Source organism: Scardinius erythrophthalmus (genome assembly GCF_964197995.2).
Source record: "Scardinius erythrophthalmus genome assembly, chromosome: 16".
In the NCBI taxonomy this organism is placed as follows: Eukaryota; Metazoa; Chordata; class Actinopteri; order Cypriniformes; family Leuciscidae; genus Scardinius; species Scardinius erythrophthalmus.
The window spans coordinates 1,267,626-1,285,872 of record NC_138236.1 but is presented as its reverse complement, the minus strand read 5'-3'; the positions used below and the strand labels follow the sequence as shown (position 1 = coordinate 1,285,872).

At 32.3% G+C, this 18,247-nt stretch overlaps 1 protein-coding gene across 1 annotated transcript in view; it reads left to right on the top strand.

The window, feature by feature from the left end:
* Positions 1-18,247, top strand: part of csmd3a (CUB and Sushi multiple domains 3a) — a gene marked incomplete at both ends in the record, with an annotated part of 339,298 nt that overhangs the window by 92,996 nt on the left and 228,055 nt on the right. Inside the window, 5 exons of the mRNA XM_081389133.1 lie at positions 2,274-2,361; positions 3,911-4,035; positions 8,970-9,091; positions 14,063-14,166; positions 18,115-18,227. Coding sequence (XP_081245259.1) covers positions 2,274-2,361; positions 3,911-4,035; positions 8,970-9,091; positions 14,063-14,166; positions 18,115-18,227 — 552 coding nt within the window. The remainder of the gene's footprint in view (positions 1-2,273; positions 2,362-3,910; positions 4,036-8,969; positions 9,092-14,062; positions 14,167-18,114; positions 18,228-18,247) is intronic.

Here is an 18,247-nt window from a genome sequence, read left to right as displayed (position 1 = left end):
GGAAATGAGCTTTAAACTCAAAGTCCTTTTTTATGGATCCACGTGTTGAAGCGCCGAACCCAATGATTCATTTCTCCTTCGACAATGTAGCGCTCCAAACACTTAATTACAAGCGGATCAAATTTTTATGAGCCTCTATTTCACAGCGTCTGCATCACGCATTTGGAAGTATGAGTTATGAGGGACTTAGCGAGTGTTATTCAGGACCTCAGTCTGCTGTCAAACACCCCTTTCTGAACGCTGCCCTTAATGGAGACCTTTTATGGCTTAATTTTGTTTTTTGCCTGCATTATTTCCTCATATTCTCCAGTGTTGCGGCTCCTCTCTTCCCAGTCTGTCAGTAACGCTCAGGAGTGTTTCCCGTATAACGCTGTAACTCGCTGCTTCACTACTATAGTACGATCATCGCTGAAGAAATCAACTATAGTCACGACTGTTTCCCGAAACCATATTGTCACAAATTGGTCGTTCCACCGTGTTGGTTAATGATGTCCCGCAGGTTATGGAGTAATAACTACTGTTAATAAATCTGTTTGAGATCGAATTAACGCTAGATGTTTTGATATAAATTACAGACATGACATCTGAGGACTATTTCTCATTTTTCTCAGTTATTTTACTATTTCCAGATTCAATCATAGACTCGTTCTTACGCACTAGAGCTCGTTCACACATGCGCACTCTTCAAAAATGACACTTTAAATCTCTTGACAAACTAAAAGACGTAAATGACATTTGTATGTATAATAAAAGATACAGATTTTAATGAATGTCAGCTCGATTATTTTGCTCAAGATGAGGATTTATTGAGTCCACATGTCATGCAAACTAGAAACTCTTCTTCTAACCACAGGTCGAGATCTGTCGTTACACACACACAACTCTGCGATGCTGTTTGCGAATGTTCGTTGAAACGATGGTTTCGGGAAACACAGACTCGTTGAACTGCTGATAACGACGGACCATAGTTGCTAATGATGCGTTCGGGAGACACACCCCTGTTTCTGCCCCTCCTTCTGAAAAGCACACTGTGCTCTGATTGGTCGGCTGGATCAGTGTGCTGTGATTGGTCGAGCGCTTCAGTGTGTTTGGGAAATGTCCCGCCCCTTACCATAACCACCAGTTTAACACACTACTAACTAACTCAACCAGGCCCCGCCCCTTTATTCTGCGTATTAATTATTTAAAGTTGAAAATCCAGCTTTTAATGTTGTTTATATGTCTATGTGGTGTTTTTAATCTGCTTTAAGACAATCCATGTGTAAATTCATAAGTCGACAGCATTGCTGAGTATTTCCTCCTTAAAACTGCAGTGAACCAAAGACAGTCTCAAAAACACGCTTTGAAATCGCTGGTGTTTCTGACGTCACAAACTACCTTGTAACCAATCAGATCAACGTGTGATCGTCAACCAGTGGATCTCTGAGCTGAGTGAGTGAGTGGAGGCGGGGCTCATTTGCATATTCATAGAACCGCGCATACTAAATGATGCAAGGGTGTCGAGTTACATTCAAGCTATTTTAAGGCATGAAGAATATTTTTTCAAGGAAAAAAACTTTAAATATGTCATTTTGGTGAGTTTTAAGGGACAGAATTATTGATTAAATGAGGAATATTGTGACGTGTTCGTTCCCGGAAGAAACTCAAGACTACAATGGAGGCGTTTCAGGAGTTCAGAAACACTGACGCTGATATAGAGATACTTTGCAGAGCTTTTTAATGCTCAAACATCAGCAGTACACACTAAAGAAAGATGAACGTGGAAAAAATCATGATAGGTCCTGCACAACGGTAATTATCATGCGCCCAGTGATGGAGGAGATACTGACCTTGGTTACATGTAGTGTATAAATCATATTCATAAATCACACGAGTTATGCCGTAGGGATGTGCCTGTATTTAGACGTGTGGTTTTGGTCAATAGCCATAACTGTGACATCCAGGAGTGTATCGCGCACATTAATGTTTAACAGAGTCATCACAGCACATCGGGTCATTTCTGTAACCGTTGAACGAAAACGTTTGAAGAACAAACGCCACATGCGTGATGTGATGCTTTCTAAGTCAGCAATGTACTAAAGTGACATCTAGAATACATCATTCCTAACGTGATTAAAGTGTGGCTGGTTTCTAAACCTTTTATTTGTGCCGAACCATGAGAGAAGAACTTCTTTGTTGACTGAGGATGAAAACTCAATATCTGAGGTTATGGAGAGCATGATCACAGTTTATGAAGGCTGATGATATCTCCATATGCGCTCTTTCTCCCACAGTGAATGAAGGAATGGTCAAACAGGTTTCCAACTTCTGCCCAGACCCCGGGGAACCGGAGAACGGCAAACGCATGGGCACAGATTACAGGTAAACCTTCTCGTCGTGCACGGGCTGTCAGAACGGGACACACGGGTGCAGTTTGGTTTCAGAAAGTACGCAATTGTGAAAGTTTAGCTCATGAATATTCATTAGGTCATGCATAATTTAACATGATATTTAACTGTTTGGATAGTCTACCTACGCCTAGTTATTTCATAGCCTGTAACAGGAAGGCTGTGCGATATTATTTGCTCATTTACAAGCCGAAACTGAAAAGTAAACAGCAACACTTAATCATTATTCAAACAACAATTATCATTGAGGTTATATGATCTGACAGAAATATGTTCTCATTAGGTAATAATTTGAAGCAGCAAATAATCTTGCTGATCTACAGTATGATCGCGAATATGTGATGCATTTTATTTTATTTAAGACTACGTAATGTAATATATTCTATTTTATTTGCTTAAATATTAATATTTATGTTTAATATAAATTTTCCAAAAATATATCAATTTAAATAAAATGCAACTAAAAATTGTAATTTCATGTTATATTTTCTTTCTTTTCTCTTTTAAATATCAATAGTTTTTGCTAAATATTTATTTATTAAATATCAATTTATTAATTTAGCAAAATGAAAATAGATTTGATGTTATATTTATAATATGCATTTTATTCAACGCTATCTCACGACCAATTCATGAGAGTGATTAAATGTACAAGTGAGGTTGTATGAATTCATACGAATTGCAGAGAGATCGGGTTGTTTTATTTGCTTAAATATTAATATTTTTACTTACTATTAATTAAGCAAAATCTCAATTTAAATATTAATTTAATATTAATTTAGCAAAAAAAGCTATTAATAGTCAAAGTATTAATTTAAATGTCAATTTAGTAATTTAGCTAAATTAAAAAAAAATATGTGTAAAATTATATGTAACATATCTAATATAATATTCATATTTTTTGTTAATTATTAATTTAATAACAATTTATATGAATTTAATATTAATCTTTTTTGCAAACATATTTAATGTCATATTTTCTATCTAATTTTCTTGTAACTATTAATTTAGCAAAAATGTACACATTTAATATACAATTTAAAATTTTATATGCTTAAATATGAATATTGATATTCTCTTTATTTTTCCATTTCACTGTATGATTAGTCTCCTCATTGTAAAGCACTACTTTACCTCTGTCACATTCAGTTGAAACGACCAGTCATAAAAAATAAAATAAAAAAAGAATTAATTCAAGCTATTAAATCATAAAGTTGGGACAAAATTAGCCACATAAAAAAAAAAAATTGATGGGGACATTTCCCAGCATGAAGGGTGTGTTGTGTGTGTGTGTGTGTGTGTGTGTGTGTGTGTGTGTGTGTGTGTGTGTGTGTGTGTGTGTGTAGAATTATTTGTGTCGCAGTGAATCTCTGATTATTCCTTCCTGACACGAGGCCTGATCAATCTGTGGTTTTCAGTTCCTTCATTGATTCTCTGACTTGTGTGTGTGTGTGTGTGTGTGTGTGTGTGTGTGTGTGTGTGTGTGTGTGTGTGTGTGTGTGTGTGTGTGTGTGTGTGTTCAGCATCGGTGCGATGGTTCAGTTCATCTGTGACGAGGATCACGTGCTTCAGGGATCCAAGATCATCACGTGTCAGAGAGTGGCGGAGGTATTCGCGGCCTGGAGCGACCATAGACCCGTCTGCAAAGGTTACAGTTCTTACTTACGAAGCATAATATTTTACGTTTTTACATTCCTTAAAACACATTGTTTCTCGTTAATTCCATCGGAAGAAATCGTCACGCCCTCAGAGATGTTTAACTTTGTGGATGAAATGATTCTTTCGAACGAACCTGCTGAATCAGTTCACAGATCACTGAATGATTCATTTGAATCAGACTGATTTTGATTCACCAGCTCACTGATTCAATATCAGTATTCAATATCAGTATTCAATATCAGTATTAAATAGCTCACTGATTAAATATCAGTATTCAATATCAATATTCAATATCAGTATTCAATATCAGTATTCAATATCAGTATTCAATATCAGTATTCAATATTCAATATCAGTATTCAATATCAATATTCAATATCAGTATTCAATATCAGTATTCAATATTCAATATCAGTATTCAATATCAATATTCAATATCAGTATTCAATAGCTCACTGATTCAATATCAATATTCAATATCAATATTCAATATCAGTATTCAATATCAGTATTCAATATCAGTATTAAATAGCTCACTGATTCAATATCAGTATCCAATATCAATATTCAATATCAGTATTCAATATCAATATTCAATATCAGTATTCAATAGCTCACTGATTCAATATCAATATTCAATATCAATATTCAATATCAGTATTCAATATCAGTATTCAATATCAGTATTAAATAGCTCACTGATTCAATATCAGTATTCAATATCAGTATTCAATATCAGTATTCAATATCAGTATTCAATATTCAATATCAGTATTCAATATCAATATTCAATATCAGTATTCAATAGCTCACTGATTCAATATCAATATTCAATATCAATATTCAACATCAGTATTCAATATCAGTATTCAATATCAGTATTAAATAGCTCACTGATTCAATATCAATATTCAACATCAGTATTCAATATCAGTATTCAATATCAATATTCAATATCAGTATTCAATATCAATATTCAATATCAGTATTCAATAGCTCACTGATTCAATATCAATATTCAATATCAATATTCAATATCAGTATTCAATATCAGTATTCAATATCAGTATTAAATAGCTCACTGATTCAATATCAGTATTCAATATCAGTATTCAATAGCTCACTGATTCAATATCAATATTCAATATCAATATTCAATATCAGTATTCAATATCAGTATTCAATATCAGTATTAAATAGCTCACTGATTCAATATCAGTATTCAATATCAATATTCAATATCAGTATTCAATATCAGTATTCAATATCAGTATTCAAATATCAGTATTCAATATCAGTATTCAATATCAGTATTCAATATCAGTATTCAATATCAGTATTCAATATCAATATTCAATATCAGTATTCAATAGCTCACTGATTCAATATCAATATTCAATATCAATATTCAATATCAGTATTCAATATCAGTATTAAATAGCTCACTGATTCAATATCAGTATTCAATATCAGTATTCAATATCAATATTCAATATCAGTATTCAATATCAGTATTCAATATCAGTGTTCAATATCAGTATTCAATATCAGTATTCAATATCAGTATTAAATAGCTCACTGATTCAATATCAGTGTTCAATATCAGTATTCAATATCAGTATTCAATATCAGTGTTCAATATCAGTATTCAATATCAGTATTCAATATCAGTATTAAATATCAGTATTCAATATCAGTATTCAATATCAATATTCAATATCAGTATTCAATATCAGTATTCAATATCAGTGTTCAATATCAGTTTTCAATATCAGTATTCAATATCAGTATTAAATAGCTCACTGATTCAATATCAGTGTTCAATATCAGTATTCAATATCAGTATTCAATATCAGTATTAAATAGCTCACTGATTCAATATCAGTGTTTAATATCAGTATTCAGTATCAGTATTCAATATCAGTGTTCAATATCAGTATTCAATATCAGTATTCAATATCAGTAATCAGTGTTCAATATCAGTATTCAATATCAGTATTCAATATCAGTATTAAATATCAGTATTCAATATCATTATTCAATATCAGTGTTCAATATCAGTATTCAATATCAGTATTCAATATCTGTATTAAATAGCTCACTGATTCAATATCAGTATTCAATATCAGTATTCAATATCAGTGTTCAATATCAGTATTCAATATCAGTGTTCAATATCAGTATTCAATATCAGTGTTCAATATCAGTATTCAATATCAGTATTCAATATCAGTATTAAATAGCTCACTGATTCAATATCAGTATTCAATATCAGTATTCAATATCAGTATTCAATATCAGTGTTCAATATCAGTATTCAATATCAGTGTTCAATATCAGTATTCAATATCAGTATTCAATATCAGTATTCAATATCAGTATTAAATAGCTCACTGATTCAATATCAGTATTCAATATCAGTATTAAATATCATTATTCAATATCAGTGTTCAATATCAGTATTCAATATCATTATTCAATATCAGTGTTCAATATCAGTATTCAATATCAGTATTCAATATCAGTGTTCAATATCAGTATTCAATATCAGTATTCAATATCAGTATTCAATATCAGTGTTCAATATCAGTGTTCAATATCAGTATTCAATATCAGTGTTCAATATCAGTGTTCAATATCAGTATTCAATATCAGTGTTCAATATCAGTGTTTAATATCAGTATTCAATATCAGTGTTCAATATCAGTATTCAATATCAGTATTCAATATCAGTATTAAATAGCTCACTGATTCAATATCAGTATTCAATATCAGTATTCAATATCAGTATTCAATATCAGTGTTCAATATCAGTATTCAATATCAGTGTTCAATATCAGTATTCAATATCAGTATTCAATATCAGTATTCAATATCAGTATTCAATATCATTATTCAATATCAGTGTTCAATATCAGTATTCAATATCAGTATTCAATATCAGTGTTCAATATCAGTATTCAATATCAGTATTCAATATCAGTGTTCAATATCAGTATTCAATATCAGTGTTCAATATCAGTATTCAATATCAGTATTCAATATCAGTATTAAATATCAGTATTCAATATCAATATTCAATATCAGTATTCAATATCAGTATTCAATATCAGTGTTCAATATCAGTATTCAATATCAGTATTCAATATCAGTATTCAATATCAGTATTAAATAGCTCACTGATTCAATATCAGTGTTCAATATCAGTATTCAATATCAGTATTCAATATCAGTATTAAATAGCTCACTGATTCAATATCAGTGTTTAATATCAGTATTCAGTATCAGTATTCAATATCAGTGTTCAATATCAGTATTCAATATCAGTATTCAATATCAGTATTCAATATCAGTATTCAATATCAGTGTTCAATATCAGTATTCAATATCAGTATTCAATATCAGTATTAAATATCAGTATTCAATATCATTATTCAATATCAGTGTTCAATATCAGTATTCAATATCAGTATTCAATATCAGTATTAAATAGCTCACTGATTCAATATCAGTATTCAATATCAGTATTCAATATCAGTGTTCAATATCAGTATTCAATATCAGTGTTCAATATCAGTATTCAATATCAGTGTTCAATATCAGTATTCAATATCAGTATTCAATATCAGTATTAAATAGCTCACTGATTCAATATCAGTATTCAATATCAGTATTCAATATCAGTATTCAATATCAGTATTCAATATCAGTGTTCAATATCAGTATTCAATATCAGTGTTCAATATCAGTATTCAATATCAGTATTCAATATCAGTATTCAATATCAGTATTAAATAGCTCACTGATTCAATATCAGTATTCAATATCAGTATTAAATATCATTATTCAATATCAGTGTTCAATATCAGTATTCAATATCATTATTCAATATCAGTGTTCAATATCAGTATTCAATATTAGTATTCAATATCAGTGTTCAATATCAGTATTCAATATCAGTATTCAATATCAGTATTCAATATCAGTATTAAATAGCTCACTGATTCAATATCAGTATTCAATATCAGTATTCAATATCAGTATTCAATATCAGTGTTCAATATCAGTATTCAATATCAGTGTTCAATATCAGTGTTCAATATCAGTATTCAATATCAGTGTTCAATATCAGTGTTCAATATCAGTATTCAATATCAGTGTTCAATATCAGTATTCAATATCAGTATTCAATATCAGTATTAAATAGCTCACTGATTCAATATCAGTATTCAATATCAGTATTCAATATCAGTATTCAATATCAGTGTTCAATATCAGTATTCAATATCAGTGTTCAATATCAGTATTCAATATCAGTATTCAATATCAGTATTCAATATCAGTATTCAATATCATTATTCAATATCAGTGTTCAATATCAGTATTCAATATCAGTATTCAATATCAGTGTTCAATATCAGTATTCAATATCGCTGGAGCTTGAAAGTTACTAATGAATTTTAGTATTGATTATTGTCAATGAAATCATTCTGTTAGTTATTTGTGAGGTAAATCTGTAAAATGGCTGTTTGAGCACGTTGAAATACTTGAATCTGGATATGTTCGTATTTTTGTGTCTGTACGGCGATATTAGGTAAAATAACACAAATTAATGTTTCAAATGATATAAAACTAGTATTTTTTCATAGCTTTCCTCTTATAATAATGCATTTTGCCCCATGTGACGTCTGGTTTTTGCAGTGTTTGCCACATATTTGCACACATTATTATTTTTCCCCTTTTCAAAATAAAAAGTTTGCTTATGTGCAATAATTTATGCTCTAATCTTTCTTATTAGTGCAGTCTATAGTAAATATGTGGGGGGGGGGGGATGCTGAAAAATCTATTGGAAGTTTATTTATGCAGAACTTCTGTCCACAATTTTTGTTTTATAAATGAGTATTTGTGTGTTTTGTTTTGCAGTGAAAACATGCGGGATGAACCTCTTCGGTCCTTCAGGAACGTTTACATCGCCGAATTTCCCCATCCAGTACGAGAGTAACTCGCAGTGTGTGTGGATCATCAGCGCCAGCAACCCCAATAAGGTCGAACAATAACCTGGAGACACACACACACACACACACAGACACAGACACACACACACACACACACACACACACGCACACACACACACACACACACACACACACGCACACACTCTCTCTCTCTCTTTCTCATGTGTGCACAAACTCACACACACTCTTTTTGCACGCACACACATTCTCTCTCTCTCTCTCACACACACACACACACACACACACACACACACACACACACACACACACACACACACACACACACACACAACTAAACTGAACACATATAATGTTAATATAACATATAACATATTTTTTGTGAACATGTCAATATTGTATATAAAGATGAATGTGTGTTTACGAGCTGCTTAATTCACCAAATTGTATAAAATGTAAAACTCCACTAAATCCATTGAATGATCCCATGGGAAGTTTCTCTCTCTTCTGATGTTCCTTTAAGATTCCATAAACAATCTTTCCTTCTATTTAAAACCAATATCAGTTTTCCAAACGGATGTCCATCATTATAATGTCTTTATTTGTGTATGATAGTTCGAGATGCGAGAGGTTTCCTGTGACGCGTCAATATCTCACATTACGACTTTAATTGTTTTCCTGACTCATGTTCTGCCAGACGTATTAAACCTCGTCAATGAAGGCATCACCATTCTGGTCCAAAAACACTGAGAAGATTCTTAAACATCATATTTATAATAGCCTTACAGTAGGTTTTGTAAGACAACAGATTTTCTTTCCGTGAGCTCTTCAGATATTTGCTAGTTGCTAATGGCCTAAGGTGTACGTTTTAGACGTTTTACTTGGTGTTTTTTTTTTTTTAACACCCATTTCATGCCAGGCCATTATCAACTAGCAAATATCTGATTGGTGTCTTCAATTGCTGCTAAATCTGAGCTTTCCTCTGCTGAGAAATGCAAATGAGTCCTAACACACATAACATTATTACCTCATTTATCTTCGCCGATGGAATTGCAAAGTTCAAATTTTATTGCGCTTTCCGCAGACCCATTATTAGAGACCCATGGGCCGCTCATTGGCATTATTATTGTGTTAACACATTAAATGAAGTTAATATATGAACTTAAAGGGGCAAAGCTGGACTTTCTTATGCTAGCCTGATCGTTTTTATTAGTATAACACTAATAATATCTGTGTTGAACCAGAGGCTTTGTTCTGCACAGATGGACCTCCTGTAAGGCGCTTAATTACATATATATATACAATAAAGTAAATTACCATTCAGACGTTTGGGGTAAGGAAGATTTTATTAGTTAAATTTATTTTTTTAAAGAAATTAATACTTTTATTCTGCAATGATACATTAGATTGATCAAAAGTCAGAGAAAAGAAACATTTACAATGTTCGGAAAGATTTCCATTTCCAATAAATGCTGCTCTGTTGAACTTTATGTTCATCAAATAATCCTGTAAAATAAAATGTATCACGGTTTCCACAAAAATATGAAGCTGTTTTCAACACTGATAATAATCATAAATGTTTCTTGAGCATCAAATCATCATATTAGAATGATTTCTGAAGGATCATGTGACACTGAAGACTGGAGTAATGATGCTGAACATTCAGCTTTGATCACAGGAATACATTACACTTTACTATATATTCACATAGAAATTAGCTATTTTAAACTGAAATAATATTAAAAAATTTACTGTATTTTTACTGTATTTTTGATAAAATAAATGCAGCCTTGGTGAGCAGAAGAGACTTCTAAGATTTTTTAAATCTTATCAATTCTAAACTTTTGAATATTGTGCATATTATAATGATTTGTTGATGTAAATATTTGTTTAGAATATTTTTTTCCAAGTAACTAGTAAAGTAACGCATTACTTTTTAATTTACAGTTACAGTTTACTAAATAATCCAGTATTCCTTAAAAATGAATATAAACACGTGGCGTTTTGTGCATGACTTTCCAAAAAAAGTAACAAAGTAATGCAATTAGATACCTTTATAGGGAGTATCGCAATATTAAAACGCATTAAAGTAACTTTTCCCATGCAACAGTGGAGAAAAGTTTCCAAGTTATTATTATTATTATTTTAAGAAACATTTTAAAAAGTAGCAGAACTAAATGAAAAAGGCATGGTGAAAAGCGAGTTATGTAATCAGATTACTTTTTACCAAGTAACTAGTAAAGTAACGCATTTTGAATTTACAGTTACTTTTTCAAATAATCCAGCATTCCTTAAAAATTAATAAAAACACGTAGCGTTTTGCGCATTACTTTCCATAAAAGTAACTAAGTAATGCAATTAGTTGCTTTTATGGGGTGTATCGCAATATTATAACGTATTGAAGTAACTTTTCCCATGCAACAGTCCTGAAAAGTTTCCTAGTTATTAATGTGACCTTCATTTAACAAGTCGAAACCTGTTAGCGTTAATAAATCCCCCAAAATATGTCTGATTCCTGCGGTAAACGTGGCAGAAGGGCAGTTCTGATGGACGATTTTATTACTTTAATTGTTTTAAGAAAAAAATAATACTTTTATTCTGCAATGATGCATTAAACTGATCAAAAGTCAGAGAAAAGAAACATTTATAATGTTAGGAAAGATTTCCATTTCAAATAAATGCTCTTTAACTTTCTATCCATCAAAGAATCCTGAAAGAATAAAATGCATCACAGTTTCCACAAAAAATATGAACTGTTTTCAATTAAATAAATGCATCCTTGATGAGCAAAAGAGACTTCTCTCAGAACATTTATAAAATCTTACCAACTTTTGCAAAGTGTGCATATTGCAATGGTTTGTTTATTTAATTATTGGTTTAACTCAGAATTATTATTATTATTTTTTTTTTAAGAAACATTTAAAAAAGTAGCAGAACTAAATGAAAATTGCATGGTGAAAAGCGAGTTACGTAATCAGCGAGTTATGTAATCAGATTACTTCTTTCCAAGTAACTAGTAAAGGAACGCATTACTTTTGAAGTAATGCAAGTTAATTATTAATTACTTTTGAATTCACAACAAAACATCTTTTGTTACTTTTTCAAATAATTCAGCATTCCTTAAAATGATTAAAAACGCAAAAGTAATGTAGCGCACATTTATTTCCCTAATGCAATTAGTTACTTTTATAGGGAGTATTGCAATATTATACCGTATTAAAGTAACTTTTCCCATGCAACAGTGGAGAAAAGTTCCCCAGTTATTAATGTGACCTTCATTTAACAAGCTGAAACCTGTTAGCGTTAATAAATCCCAGAAGTGAAGAATCCCTCATATGTGTGGTAAACGTGGCAGAAGGACAGTCCTGATGGCGTCTGACTGAATGCGAGCAGCTACACACACACACACACACACACGCACCGGGGGGTGATTATGCAAACCGGCGATGTTAATGTACAAGTGAGCGTCTGATAACACAGAGCAAGCGGAGCACGTCGCTCCACTGTTTACTCGGGAGTTTGAGCCGCTGATTGAAAGCACTCTCGGAAATTTGTTTTACCCTCAGCGTTCACGGGATGTGCGGATGATTTGCTGGAAAATTGATGCATTGTCCCCGCTGAATATTTCAGTTATAACGCAAGAGCGTATGCAAAAATATACAGGCAACATATGCTGTGGCCAAGTGCCGAGCTCAAGAATATCATATTTATTGAGAACAGTGTGTGTCATTTATATTTAATGATGTTTCTAGTGTTGAGAAGCTTTATTAAATTAAATCTCCTTAATTAAAGGAACGCATTCTCATTGTGTGTAACAGAAAGCGTATGGAGAAATCCCACCAGTCACTGGTTCCAGTGGCGCTCCATTACAAACAGTTCTACCAGGTTTTTTTTTTCAAAGAGTTTTAGTTATATATATATATACAGTGCTATGCATAAGTTTAGACACCCATGCTAAAGTTGACTAAAAAGAGGAATAAAAAATCATCTTTTGGAAATTGAACTTAATGCCTTAATTAAAACAATTAGGAAAAATCCAACCTTTAAGGACACCAATTTTCTTTGTGAATGAATAATGTATCGTAAATAAATAAATGTTCGGTGGAATTAAAATAGCCCCACATCATCACATAGCCTTCACCATACCTAGAGATTGGCATGGTTTTATTTCAGTTAGCCTAAAAGCTAGTTTGATTTGCATTGAGAGATGATCTTATGGAAATTACTCCATGCCAATCTCTAGGTATGGTGAAGGCTATGTGATGATGTGGGGCTATTTTAATTCCAAAGGCCAAGGGAACTTTATCAGGATGCATAGTATCCTAAAAAAAAAATGTAAAAAAATTCTTAAAAATAAAAATCTGCCTGCCTCTATGGGAATTTAACATAGGGGTGTACTCACTTATGCACCATGTATTTTAAGGAAGAACATTTATTTATTTACGATACATTATTCATTCACAAAGAAAATTGGTGTCCTTAAAGGTTGGATTTTTCCTAAAAAATTTAATTAAGGCATTAAGTTCAATTTCCAAAAGATGATTTTTTATTCCTCTTTTTAGTCAACTTTAGCATGGGTGTCTAAACTTATGCATAGTACCGTTTTTTTTTCTTTTTTTTATGTACATATAAATGTATATATATATATATCTTTTTCTTTTTGTTCTTTTTATCTTCTCTTCTTTTTTTCATCCTCTCTCAACAACCTCATCATCTCTCAATTAATCATCTCATAATTTCCTTTTCTTCCTTTATATATATTTATGTTGTTTAATTACTGTAAATACTTAATATGTATAAATTTATATATAATGAGCATTATTCTACATATATATTAGGAAACTTATAATAGAGATATACACATATACACTTCACATAATTACACATACAGTACATCCTACTTTCTGTTTTATGTGTTTTGTATTGATGGTGTCATCTAACTGTTTGTTTGTCTTATGTTCTGTTTTGATACATTTAAAAATAATAATAATAATAATAATAAAGAGTTCTACTACTAATTGAGTGGTTTTCTTCCCATCACAGGTTATTCAAATCAATTTCGAAGAGTTCGACTTGGAGCTGGGATACGACACGCTGACTGTCGGAGACGGTGGAGAGGTCGGCGACTCCAAAACAATCATACAAGTGTAAGATCCAGTGCTATACTTCAGTTGTGTGTTATGATGAGTGTTTTGTGCACTGCAAACTCTTGCTAAATGTTCTTAAACCAAGATACATTTACTGGAGAATCACTGAAGTCTTTGTTCACTGAAAAATGCATCAAAATGAAGCGAGTTTGTGAACAAATATCTGTTAATTAAAAGTTGATTAAAAGAATTAAAGCTGATTCAAAGCGAAAACATGTTTATTTTTCATTTTTATTTTTGTTTTAAGCACAAACTCACTTTATGCATTTTTCAGTAAACAAGACTTTATATCTTGTGAATTTTTGCTTCTCCAGTAAATGCATCTTGATTTAAGAATGTTTAAATGTTTGTAATGGAAAACGAGACAGAAATACCAAGGAAGAAATTCACATTTTGCAGTGGATTGCTTGGCAAAAACATCACTATCTAAATTAGCTTTTTTATCTTGTTTTTCAGTTAAAATATCCAAACATCCTTAAATCAAGATGTATTTACTTGAGAAACTCGACATGTTTAAAATATGTGAAGACTATCAAGATATACGAAATTAAGGCCTTGAAGTTAATATGTGTATATATTTATATGTGTGTATATATATATACAGTATATATATATATATATATATATATATATATATATATATACAGTATATACTGTATATATACTGTGTGTGTGTGTGTGTGTGTGTGTGTGTATTCCCTATTAACAAGTTTCATTAAATCCATGCTTGAAAACAAGAATTATTTGCCAATGGAGTAAGAAAAATAAACTTAATTCAAGGCCTTAATATCTTATGCAATCTTGTTTTTCAAGTAAAGTTATATTCATTTAAGGATTTTTGGATGTTTTAACTGGAAAACAAGTCAAAATGATTTTTCTAGTGTTGAGTAACTAATAAGCGTTGACTGTTGACTTGCAGCTAGAATATTACATTTTTGTCACTTTTCTCTATTTCCCACTTGGTTTTCTTGCACCAACAAGTCATAAAGTAGTTTTGCATGACCATTTACCATGCATAAGCGTTATTAAAATATATATATAAAAAATTAATTCATATCAGACACCCCGCACATGATATTTGTGTAAAAATTCATTTTATTTCAGACAGAAGAGGGAAATGAAATGCTGAGTTAGACACGTCGTGACATGCCACACATGTCCGGACATGTCTGCATACTATTTGAATGATTTCATTTTTGAATAAACCCTGATCCCCCTTTAAAACGTCCAACTTTAATAGACTCTACGAGTGTTTTATCTTGCATTTGGTTCAGCTTTGCAGAATTTATCCGTTTCAACAGCTTGAAAGCCACAAAACCGTAAAAAGCATACAGGCTCAAATCCTCCGGCTATATTTCCCTTCTCACAAGGCAGTTTTCCGTCCAGCTCTTCTCCCAGTCGTGCGCATGTCTCCGGGTGTCTTTGGTGACAGTCTGCGCTGCTTTCTGGCGCATTTGCCTGGCGCTTCGCCAGCTGGGATCCATTGAGCGTTCCTCAAGGACAAAAGCCTGCGCCGGAGCACTAACACACACTGTAAGGCTCAATTAAGGCCTTTCTCAGGGTTTATGCCGGTCAAATGGGTTTGCTACTTTTATGATTATGCCTTATCAAAGACTTTAGATATACAAAGTGATATACACAAAGTGCACTCATATTACTATGAATGGGAGAAAGTGCAATGTGCAATATGGAGGACTAACCTCCTTTCCCATTTAAAGCAACAGGAGCTGAAACGGCGTTTCGAAGATGGCCGCCGTGTCAGGTGACTTGCCTCAAAGGGACTTTGGCTTTTATTTATAAAAGAACTATAGAATTACACATAGAAAACAGCTGTTTTACATTGTAATAATATTTCACTGTTTTTACTGTATTTTTGATCAAATAAATGCAGCGTTGGTGACTTTTTTTTCAAAAACATTTTCAAAATCTTAACAACTTTTGAATATTGTGCATATTGCAATGTTTTTATTTATTTATTATTTGTTTAACTCAGAATTATTACTGTTGTTATTTTAAGAAACATTTAATTAAAGTAGTATGTAACATGTTCATTGAAAACATTGTTTTATTATTAAAAGTATTTGTCACCAATGATTTACATATCTTTTTTTTTTTTTTTTTTTGCTGGTGCTACAAACAATTACAGACACTTAAGATGTTGGACATTAACTTCATGAATTTGAAGCACAAACTCAATCATAAAAAGTGATTTTTTTTTAAAGTATAAAAAAATAATACCGACTCCAAACGTTTGAACTGTAGTGCACTTTGGACTACAAAATAAATAACATTGTGTATGAATACAGTAATCATTGAGTATCAGCATTGCCTTCTGACAGCATCACAGTAGTGTTATAGTTGGGTATCGTTTGAATTTTAAGGATTCCGATTCTGATTTCGATTCTGCTTTTCGATTCCTAATTTCGATTCCAATAAGGTAAAAAAAAAAAAAAAAATGTTAGATATCATTCACATTTAGTCTTATTGCAAAACATTTAATTGTATCTGAATATCATGAACAAAAATCAACAGGTTTAAAAGAACATTTACACAAGGAACGTTTGCATGTGGTTTAAAAACACCATAGAAAAACAACTAGCCTAACTAATATAAGCTTCAAGCATTATTAAAGACAAGTAAACACTCAGTTATTAAAGAACAACAAATAAAAAATTAGCAATCGCAACAAATAGATACAGCTGAACAAAGATGCGATTAAAATAAACGGTATTAAGATTTACAGGTATTCTGGTACAGAAACTGAAATCAAATCTAAAATAACACTTTATGGGCCCTATTTTAATGATCTGAAATGCAAGTATCAAGCGCGAAACGCAAGTAACTTTGTGGACGGGTCTCGACGCAAATCTAAAATGTGTTGGTCTGAAGTCGCTTCATTACTCAAAGGTATGGTTTGGGCGTAACGTGAAATAAACCAATCAGAGCAACATCTCACATTCCCTTTAAGAGCAGACGCGCTTGTTCCATGGCGGATTGCTATTATAACGGCGGATTTGCCAGGAGCGGTTCACAGCCGAGGAGACCGACGTTCTCGTCAGGGCCGTAAAACACAGAGAAGTGACATTGGGGACGGAGAAACACACCCAGATTAGCTTCGGTTAAACAGGCGTATGATAATTTGGGTAAATGTGTAAGCTAGATTTATGCCTATTTTTCACATCTTCATGGACACCACAATGATTTCCCTCATGTGGAATATTTTTCCTTGTAATAATGTATGGTTTTCTAAAAATGTGAACTGTGTGTAGATGAGAGAAGCAAAGTGTGTGTGTGTTGTGCACACGCTACATTATGGCCAAGCATGCACCCTTAAAATAGCATCTGAATAACGCGCCGCTGACTTTAGACGAGGTTCTCCTGGTCAGTGGCGGAACTGTTTTCTGAAACTGCAAAATAGCACCAGGGAACGTTTGTGCCGGAACACGCCTCCTCTTTTCGCTGAACCGCCCCCGGGAGCGCAAGTTCATTCCCTAATTTACAGACGTGCGTCTGTGGAGGGAAAAGTCCGCTGTGCGTCGGGTGCAAAATAGGAATGATACATGCGTCGGTGTACATAGTCAATTGTGCTGGGTGCAAGATAGGGCCCTATAAATAAAATTTTCATTACAAATATAGTTATAAAGGTTATTCATTCAAGAATGAGTGAATTGTCTCATTAGAGAAAATTATATTAATTTAATAATTTTCTCCTGTAGAGACGGCAGCAGGAATATTAGGCTGCTGTCACTTTAAGAGCTGCACGGATCCAATATACTGATACATGTGTTTTCAATTCTTCTCGCTCTTTAGTGTTTTAAAGTCATATTGAAATGCTCACAAAGGAAGTGATAAAAGAAATCGAAATTTTTATTTTAGAACAAGTATCCGATTCCTGACCTCAAGTATTTTTCGATTCCGGACTCTAAGACTGTTATTCTGCACTGGCAGGTTAACTGGCAGCTTCGTCCCGGACCTCATCGTCAGCATGACCCATCAGATGTGGCTTCATCTGCAGTCGGATGAAAGCGTGGGCTCTATCGGCTTTAAGATCAACTATAAAGGTGAGTCTGTTCTCTCATAA